Source organism: Sinocyclocheilus anshuiensis, unplaced genomic scaffold (assembly GCF_001515605.1).
Source record: "Sinocyclocheilus anshuiensis isolate Anshui unplaced genomic scaffold, SAMN03320099.WGS_v1.1 scaffold1082, whole genome shotgun sequence".
Classification (NCBI taxonomy): Eukaryota; Metazoa; Chordata; class Actinopteri; order Cypriniformes; family Cyprinidae; genus Sinocyclocheilus; species Sinocyclocheilus anshuiensis.
The window spans coordinates 215254-225256 of record NW_015542379.1 but is presented as its reverse complement, the minus strand read 5'-3'; the positions used below and the strand labels follow the sequence as shown (position 1 = coordinate 225256).

The 10003-nt window shown below is 35.6% G+C and overlaps 1 protein-coding gene across 5 annotated transcripts in view; it reads right to left on the bottom strand.

Annotated features, from left to right (window-relative positions):
- ube2q1 (ubiquitin-conjugating enzyme E2Q family member 1) overlaps positions 1–10003 on the bottom strand; it is a 13081-nt gene that overhangs the window by 1750 nt on the left and 1328 nt on the right. Inside the window, exons 2-12 of one of the 5 annotated variants that reach the window (XM_016491515.1) lie at positions 8048–8152; positions 6076–6198; positions 4117–4179; positions 3883–4035; positions 2801–2885; positions 2658–2718; positions 2481–2571; positions 1782–1840; positions 1448–1496; positions 1075–1170; positions 830–896 (exon numbers count right to left, since the gene is read on the bottom strand). In XM_016491515.1, the coding sequence (XP_016347001.1) occupies positions 830–896; positions 1075–1170; positions 1448–1496; positions 1782–1840; positions 2481–2571; positions 2658–2718; positions 2801–2885; positions 3883–4035; positions 4117–4179; positions 6076–6198; positions 8048–8152 (952 nt within the window). Of the gene's footprint in view, positions 1–829; positions 897–1074; positions 1171–1447; positions 1497–1781; positions 1841–2480; positions 2572–2657; positions 2719–2800; positions 2886–3882; positions 4039–4116; positions 4180–6075; positions 6199–8047; positions 8153–10003 lie in introns of all 5 variants that reach the window. The other 4 variants (XM_016491519.1, XM_016491516.1, XM_016491518.1 and 1 more) reach the window with 4 other exon arrangements.

The following is a 10003-nucleotide window of genomic DNA, read 5'->3' as shown; positions in this document are numbered from 1 at the left end:
ATCTATAGCACACCTGTACATACAATTTATTCTTTTTTTTGTGGTTTATATTTATGCATGTGTATTTTATTCACATCTCATTTTTATTATCTGTGTGTTGTTGTTGCTGTCTCCGTGTACTGGAAGCTTGTGACACTATAACAAATTCCTTGTATGTGCAAACATACTTGGCAATAAAGCTCTTTCTGATTCTGATTCTGATATTTGTCAACAGTCAACTGTATGAAACACAGGTCTGGGGGCGGGGTCAGTGCATTAACTGCGTTAAAATATTTTAATTGTGTTATATTTCATAACTAATTAACATGTTAAACTGACAGCCCTAATACATACATACAGTATATATATATTTCTTTTTTAAAAAATTTTTGAATGGTTACATCTTAAAAAAAAAAAAAATTGTTTAAAAAAAAAATTGTTTAATGCTTAAAGCATTAATAAACCTACACACTTTTAAAAGTACCTTTTCCAGGTCTGAACAGACCCCAATGTTATGAGGGTTAAGAAATGGACCACAAAAATTGGCAAGTCACCTAATTTATAATGCATCATGAACTAAAGGCTTTTCATAAATAAATACACGTTTCAGCAGAAATATGTCATTAGGAAATACAACTACAGTCCTCAAATAATTCCATGGTCTTTAAAACTCACAAATGACTCTTTAGTAATAATGCTGGTTAAATCAGATGATCTCAGGCAAACCTTTAGTTACGAGACTGATGCAAGAACTGTTTTTATGATATTAAAATGGAAATATCCAAACATGATGTGTTTTCCATTTCCAGATATGAATATTAATTTCATTTGTCAACTGTGAAGTTCTTACCATTCTTTTCATGGATCTGCACCAGCGATTTATACGACTGCTGCGCTCTGGCAAGATTGTACTGATTCTGAGAACAGGACAGACAAACCAAAAGTGTGTCATAACACAGCGCTTACAGAAAAATGTTAATTCTAGTCTCTACTGTGCAATTAAAGTTACATTTAAAATGCAATCAGCTACTTGCTTCCAAAAAACAAAAGCAACTCCACCAGACATCATTAGACAAACACGAGCAGAGCGTTCACCTTATTGGCTCCGAACTGCACTCTTGCTTTTCCTTTGACTAAAGTGGCATTTATCTGCATGATGACAGACTCTATGGAGTAGGCACTGCTCCAGCCCTGAGAGCAAACACACACAACTGAGACGAGAACAAGCCTCTGACACACTCCAGCACATGAGCATCAGCATTAACTAGCAGCTGGATATCAGTATAAATACAGAAACTTGATGCAATTTGAAAACACTGAATATTTAACGTCTTAAACCCTTGCCTAACATTAAAAGTGGACATTAGGGAAAATGCATGTATAAACAATATACTGAGATGACCGGTTCAGTTAGGTTGAGGCTCATTAAATGCATCTTTAGTCCAGGAGGAAGTTAAAGCAAACACACCTGTTTAGTGAGCAGCTCCATACACAGAGCTCCTCCGCCAAGAACATACCTGAAATAACACAACAACTATTAACCGGGTTTCCTTTACATCTTCATGTAATGAGCATTCAACATTTCAGACTTGAATTATACAAACTCCAGTCCAACAATTCTTAATGATACAACCCAATGAGTTTGGCGAGTACACTGGATGTGTAACAGATATATAATGAATGCATAAGCATGCATTAGTGTGAATAAATGTGTTTGCATGCACATGAGAGAAATTATAGTCAAAAGAATATATATTAACTCAACACCCCTAACATAAGGAATAAAGTCTCAAAAGTCTTACCCTCCAGACAGGACAGGAGAAACGACTCGTGCAAACGGAGGATCAAAGGGGAAATTATCCTGCAGACAGACGAGAACAGATTCTTTATTATGGAAAAAAAAAATCTACTTTTACATTGTGCAGAGAAGTACTTGTTTATCCCTTCTTATTCCTTTGTAATGCCGTGCCAGCTTCTATGGTTATGTTCACGGCGAGAGCCAGGTTTAGTTATTTAAAAATAAAACTAAAGATTTTTAGTTTAGTTAGAAAAAAATAATCTTAAACATCTTAAGACAAAATAAGGATTTAGTTGGTTAAAAACCTTTTCAAAAGTGATAAGTATTCGTACGATAATGAAGTTGAATGATTATTGGAGGTAAAAACAACAATTGTCTAAATCACTGCCACAAAACTCAACTTCTTAATTACAATGTGCCATGAACTAAACCTTAAAAAAAATAAACCCAAAATAACTAAATAAAACGGTATTAAGAATAAATAAAACTAACTTGTTGGATGGGGAAAAAAAACATATCTATCTATCTGTCTATCTATCTATCTATAAATAATAAAGTTTTTTGAATTGAATTGAATCTATCTATAAATAATAAAGTTTTTTTGAATTGAATTTATATCTATCTATAGAAAATAAAAATAAAATATTAGATTTAATTGTGAGTATTTTCCCCGGTCTGGTCTCAGCAGATCCAGCGGACTCACTTTGTACGAGAAGCTGAGGAGAATGTAGTCCATCCCTTCCTTTTCTTTCAGCACTTGAAGGTCACTGTGTAAAGGACTGTCCGGATCCACACTGAGCACAAGAACAGCACAAACACCTTCTTTACAACCCTAAACCTTCAGCAATAACGCAGAAACCCAGAGGAACGGTGCTCTTACGTTCTCACTTTGACGTGCCACTCGTACAGGCTGTCGTTGACCAGCTCCACCGAGTAGATGCCTGGAAAAGAGAATAAATCTGAATAAATCCGATCAGAGAGTCGCGCTGGTCATGCTGTCATTCACGGTCACTGCTACCTTACCGTTTTTATAACTCTGAGATCGGTAGATCTCCCTGAGCTCCTTCATGAGGCGATCCGACGCTTGAACAGATCCAGACACGGCGCCCTACAGGACCCGACAGAACACACCCCGTCACAGTCACACCGCAGACAACATACAGATGAACTACAACTCCAGCTCAGGCCAACGACCGAGTCATTTCACCTAACGAGAGGTAAACAAGGCCTCACAGAAAGTCTGGTGAGATACTTTCAGCAGATACTTATAATGTAAGCTTCAAATGTTTTTATTAATAATAAAAAGTTAATCCTGAAATTCTGTCAAATGACCTTGTCATTATTGAAATTGAAATTGTCATTATTGAATTATATCTTCAATCTTTTGATGGGCAAATGTCCTTTAATGCATGCAGGCTTATACGGAGAAAACAAGATTAAAATAACTGAAAACCCAGAATGTTTAACATGCATTTCAATAAAACCTCTCACACTGATTCTGGACTGACTTTGCTACAAACCTTTTCAAAATAGTCTCCTTGTGATGTTCAAGAGAGACATTTCACCTGTGTTTTACATTTCAGATTTATAATTATATGTTCCTTATTCACGTCTGCAACATTGTTTCAAAACTTCAAAATCCTCTGCATAATTGTGTTCCTCATCAAAAATGACTGGCCTTTTAAAAACTGCTCCTAAATCTCTCATTATGCCATATTATCACCAAATATTGGATTGAGTCTTTTTATCAACTTTGATCTGAGCTTATGCACTTCAGTTTTGAGTGAAAAAGCATTATTTGTGGATGAATTTGAAAAATTGAAGGGGGTCTGAATACTTTCCGTACCCACGGTATATATATATATATATATATATATATATATATATATACACACACACATACCCATACACATTTTAGCTTGAAAACAGCAAAATCCACCAGAAGGCAAGTAGTTTGCATGCTTGAACACTTCATGAACAGCTCAATTCATCATCATTCACTGACATCAAACCGAACTTCTGCATAATCATCACATCTCCATCTAATCAGACTGTGAAACAAAAGCCTCTGTCTGAGACTCCGAAACATAAGGAAAGTCCCTTACCGAGTGAGCACTTACATTCAAGTGGTCCTGCCGCTGGTTCTTGCGGATCTTCTCCAGGATGGCCAGGTTCTCCTTCTCGATCCCATCATCCTCAGACTTCTTCCCATCCACCGGCTCCTCCTCTTTCATCTCGTAGTGCTCCAGATCGATGTCCTGCTGACACACAGACGCACACATGTAAAGAGAGATGCTCACGAGCTCACAGAAGACAGGAATAACGTGAGAGAAACAGACATGAACCTCTGCCATCTCCTCTTCCTCCTCCTCCTCTGATGTGACCTCATCTGTCGTCCCAAGCTACAGGAGAAAACATTCCTGTTAAACCACAAGCCGGCCTGATTTACTGATAATATGTCATGCAAAAGAACAATGTTGTATGACATTTTCATAATGCTACTACAAAATATAATAACTTCATCTTCTGAAATAACCTTTCTTTTGTGCCAACATAATATCGAAATCTTTCATCCTGATCCTGCACAACATTAATTCATGCTAAACATTTAGAAATGTGTCACTTTACAGCATGCACTGCAAGTATTGGTTTCATGTTGGCTATAAGGAAAAAATTCCAAAAATTGAACAGAGTTTGGGTGTCACCCAGTGGTTATTTTTGGTATAGCGCCCAAACAAAGGAACCACAATTTTTGTGATATCAACATCAAATTTGGAACATAACTTGGTTAGGCATATGGCTTTGATTTTATAACAATTTTAGAGTTCAACATATTTTATACAATTTGTATTCTATATAAAATTAAAAAGTGTATGCTACATTATCTTTACTGTAAACTTACTTTTATAACGTTTTTATACTGTCTTTTTTTTTTTATGCTTTCACTTCAGCAATAATCTGCCATCTGAACAATGTTGTATGACATTTTCATAACGCTACTACAAAATATAATAACTTTACCTTCTGAAATAACCTTTCTTTTGTGCCAACATGAAGGATGCACATATCGAAATCTTTCATCCTGATCCTGCACGACATGAATTCATGCTAAACATTTAGAAACGTGTCACTTTACAGCATGCACTGCAAGTACTGGTTTCATGTTGGCTATAAGGAACATATTATTTGTGTGCGTTTTAGTGGCTGCAGCAACTACTCAACTAGTTTAGTTGTACCAATGCCCAAACTTTAACCTACCATATATTCTGCAATACAAGTATTTTTTGACATCTGAAATGTTCTGGGAGACTTACATAATGCATTTAACATTAAGCATGCAAAACACACGCAAAGTGCACACATTCGGATGAGTGCCGAATGAGAAAGATTCATAGTTAATTAGTCTAGTGCATTTCACACACTGCTGGTCTCAGTTTTACTTTAAATAAATGCATTTAGGCGTGGCGTTTATAATGATAAAATAACGGTTAATAACGGTTGCTTATAATGAATGTCACTATAATTTATGTTTGTGTCATACGTCGCCCTTTTAGGGGTATAAATCAAGATATAAAAGCATACATACAGACTCTGAGATTGTGTGGCTTGAGTTTTAGAAAATCAAATCTTTTTGTAATCGTGACAAAACTCATATGGTTGGAAAGGTCTGACAGTCAAGGTTCCATATTTGGTGACCGTTTTGTAATAGAACTGATATTGTGACAGAAAATGATTGATTTGTGACAGAAAACAGCATCAGAATAATTCAACAGAGTTTGGGTGTCACCCAGTGGTTATTTTTGGTATAGCGCCCAAACAAAGGAACCACAATTTTTGTGATGTCAACTTCAAATTTGGAACATAACTTGGTTAGGCATATGGCTTTGATTTTATAGCAATTTTAGAGTGCAACATTTTATACAATTTTTATTTTATATAAAATAAAATTGTATGCTACATTATCTTTACTGTAAACTTAAATAACTTTTTTATACTGTCATTTTTAAAATGCTTTCACTTCAGCAATAATCTGCCATGTGTCTTATTTAAAAAGAGACCAACCTTAGGTCTTACAACCGTGTTGTAACAAGCATTGATAAACAAGTGTTCTGTTTTCAGTGAATTTATACCCCAAAATGAACCAAATATAAGAGTCAACTTTTGGAAAAAAATCATGCAATTGTATTATTTGAGTCCCAATAAGATGGAAAATTACAGTAAATACATTTTCTGATGTCTATTTATGGCTTTGCCCTTTTCAGGGTTAACTCAAGCGTGACTCGAGCTCAGTGGTTTACCTTTCTGTCCTGGTTAACAGGTCCTGCAGGCAGAGGCTGGTCCAGCATCTCCACATCGGGGTGCTGGGGGAGATTATAGAGGCGGCACAGGTCACAGATCAGCCTCTTCAGCTGCTGCAAGAGCTGAAACCACAAACACACACACTAGAGCATTACACTAAAACTACACCGAACGTGACAGAAAGCTGAACACGTGGGTCAAATACTGACCCTTAGTGGAAAAGTTCATTTCTGATCTGACTAACTTGCTATAATCAGTGTTAACAGTAACAGTTAATAACATACACATCAAGATTTGGTTGCAGTACTCGATGGGTAATTTGTGCACATGATCCTCTTTAAGTCATCAAAAGTCTTGGTCAGAACAATTACACCTGCACGTGATGAATATCTGAGAGAAAATGAATAAGACTTTAAGAGAAGGAAGAGAGCAGCCAGATCAGTGGCTTTGACGGGTTCCCTGACATCTCAACTTAAAAATACACATACACTACTGTGCAAAAGTTTGGGGTCAGTAAGATTTTCTTTATACTTTTAAACCTGGACTGTGTATTTATCGGACATCATCTCGATGGAACTCTCAACTTCTCGTATACATGGATCTAATTTGAAAACTGTTAATTTATGGCATTCAGCTTTTAATGTTGTGTCAGCTTTTCTAAAATATTTGTAAAAAAATCATAATTTTATTGCACTGGAGTAATGATGCTGAAAATACAGCTGCGCATCACAGAAATATATTACAGTTGCACACATAATTTGAAATTGTAATAATACTTCACAATATTACTGTATTTGTGATCAGCAAAATACAGAAGGCATCATTCAAAAACATTTTTAAAAATCATTAAAAAAATCATACCAAAAAAAACAAAAAACACGTATAGACCCCAACATTTTAAAAGGTAGTATTTCCTAAAAAAACCTCCTAATGGACCCTTTTGTGTGAATGAACAATTAACACAATTTGTATTAAAAACATCTGCATTAACTTTCTGCTAGACATCCTCTTTTGTGTTTCACAGAAGGTTTGACATTAGAGCAAGTAAATGACAGATTGATGTTCTCTTTATAAACTAATCCTTCAATCCACAGCGTCCTGTTTTAATCAGGCATGCAGCGGTCTAAAAGTGTGCTGCGTGTCCCAGTTACTCTATTATAGACAACAGAGCACACAGAAGCAAAGCTTTAGTTAAAAAAAAGCCCAGCTGGAAGATTTTTCATTATTCACGATTTTTTTTAACAAAATTAGATTTAAGACCAATTATAAATTAAATGTGTCCTTTTATTATTGCTTGGACAAAATACTGTACGTTTCTTTGTGAAATTGAAATATAACACTATAATAATATACTAATATAGCACTTGTAAATTATTGCTCTTTTGTTGGTTTTGATTGCTTCTATTGTCCTCATTTGTTAGTTGCTGTGGATAAAAGCCTCTGCTAAATAACAACATTTAAATATAATGTAAATGTAAATAACAAAACTGCAACACGAGCAGTTTTTAATCTAAATTAGATTGTATAATTTTGACATCTGAAGCAAAAACAGAATGTTTTGTGAAACTATGCATAAAAATAATTCTGAAAACATATCTGCATGAAACAGAACCAGCAGATGAGCTGAACGAGACACAGATTCACTCTCTGCCAGCAGGTGGCGCTTAAAGTGTTTCCTTGGTTTCCGCTATAAACAAAGCAGCTCTGCACTTATGAACTTTAATATGCATTATACAGAGGCAAGATGAAAAGAAAAAATACCATCGAAAGACAGTAAGTTCGCCTCAGACATACATTCATATAAACTCTTACCCCTAATTGAATCGTGATTTGTTTAGCATCTCAATCGATTTGAATCGTCACATATTTGAATCAATTTTCAACCGGCTCGCGGTTAATTGTTACATCCCTAGTAATAATCAAACAGCAATAATGCTGAGAAAAAAAAAGAAAAACCCATAACTATGTTACCAGTGTGCTGCTCCTCCTGACCTCCTCCAGCCGCTCCAGCACTCCAGTCAGGCTCGGGTCATCGGACTCCACGAACCATATCGGCGGCGTGGACGGGTAGGACTCCTGAAACACCAGCGGCAGGGAATGAGCAAGATCTCAGCCAGATGACACCTCATTACCCACAATGCAAAGCGATACTGTAAAACTGCGACGTGCACGACCAGACATGACCAACTTCCTCAAGACACGCTTAAAGGGATAGTTCACCCAAAAATGGAAATTCTGTCATTGATTACTCATCCTCGTGTCGCTCCAAACCTGTAAGACCTCCGTTCAGCTTCGGAACCCAGATTAAGATATTTTTTAAAGGGCTTTTCCCCCATACTTTTATCCTTCATGAAGGTTACTTTAGAAATAAATAAATAACAGTCATAGTAAATTTAGTTTGTAATTATACATGCTTCTGTGACAGCTTTGCAGTTTAATTGATGCTTTGTTATGCGATGTTATGTTTAATGCAATGTGGTTTTCCATGGCTGACCTAGGCTATTCGTGTTCAACCATTAACCTTAAATCATTAAAAACTCACATAATAAACAAATCAATAAGTTTACATTCGTATGCATTTTTGCATCTTTAAAAAAAACACTAGCTTCTCTAATCGTTTTGTGTTCTCTCTCTATTTGTGTTCTTTTTATTTATTATACAGTCAACAAAAGCACAAAAGGCCTCTGATACTAGCTTGCTCTATTCTATACATTTTCTTTTTATTTATTATATAATAAAAAACACCTTGCTACGTGTGCTGCGTTAAGCTAACTGAGACTTGTTATAGCACTTGCATATCATTGCTCTCTTGTTGGTTTTGATTGCTTCTATTGTCCTCATTTGGATAAAAGTGTCTGCTAAAAGACTAAATGTAATTTATGTATTTTTAATATCAATGCTGTTTAAGACTATAGCGCCATCCCCTGACCATTATAATGTGACAAATTCATAACTCATTTCGCTTAATTACAGTATTTTGGACAGTCGAAGAACCGAACACCCCTAATTAATGACAGAATCTTCATTTTTGGGTGAACTATGCCTTTAATGCTTAGTTGTATTGCTTAAGGACACAGCATAACTCTCCCATTTCTTTCACAGTTTTCTATTACTGTAAATTGCACAACAGTAATGATAAAGGAACAGGTGTGTCCAAATGTTTGACCGGTAGTGACATAATTACAACATTCCCATCTTTAACCAAAAAACACCTGCAATGAAAGAACTTCCACAAATCATGCATGCATTCCAAATGTCTTCATAATGCATGCTCACATTGACATATTCAGATCTATACAAACTGATCTGACATATTTAGACGTAAAATAAATCTCGACAGAAGCTCCAGCCTGATTCTGGTCTTTAAGGCATTCAGTGCTTAAGAATGTGTTAAGAAAGGGTTGTTATTTTCATGCAGATCAGATAGAGTGCTTAAAACGGTCTAATGTTTAGTAGTCCATTAGTTAGTCATATACATTCAAATAGAAATAAATATGAATTTAAGTTTCAAGACATGGTTTAACTGGAATGTACATTCACTGATCTTGTTTATAGCTGGCACTTGTTTGTCCCAATAGTACCAGTGGTTTTACACTTACACCTGGTCAATTATAATGTAAATATAATTAATAAAAGATAAAAACAACTTGCATCATAAAAGAAATAGTTCACACAAAAGTGAAGATTTGCTGACAATGTAGGCCCACTCACCCTCAAAACAGATTTGGAGAAATGTAACATTCATTCAATTGGTCACCAATGGATGCTCTGCAGTGAATGGGTGCCGTCAGAAAGCATTATTACGTAGTTCAGACAAAAGCAACGGTTAGAAGTTAAAAACGTCTTAATGCTTCAGCTTTTGTCTTCTCCAGATGTTAACTGATGGACTGGAGTGCTGTGGATTACTTGTGGATTATTGTGATGTTT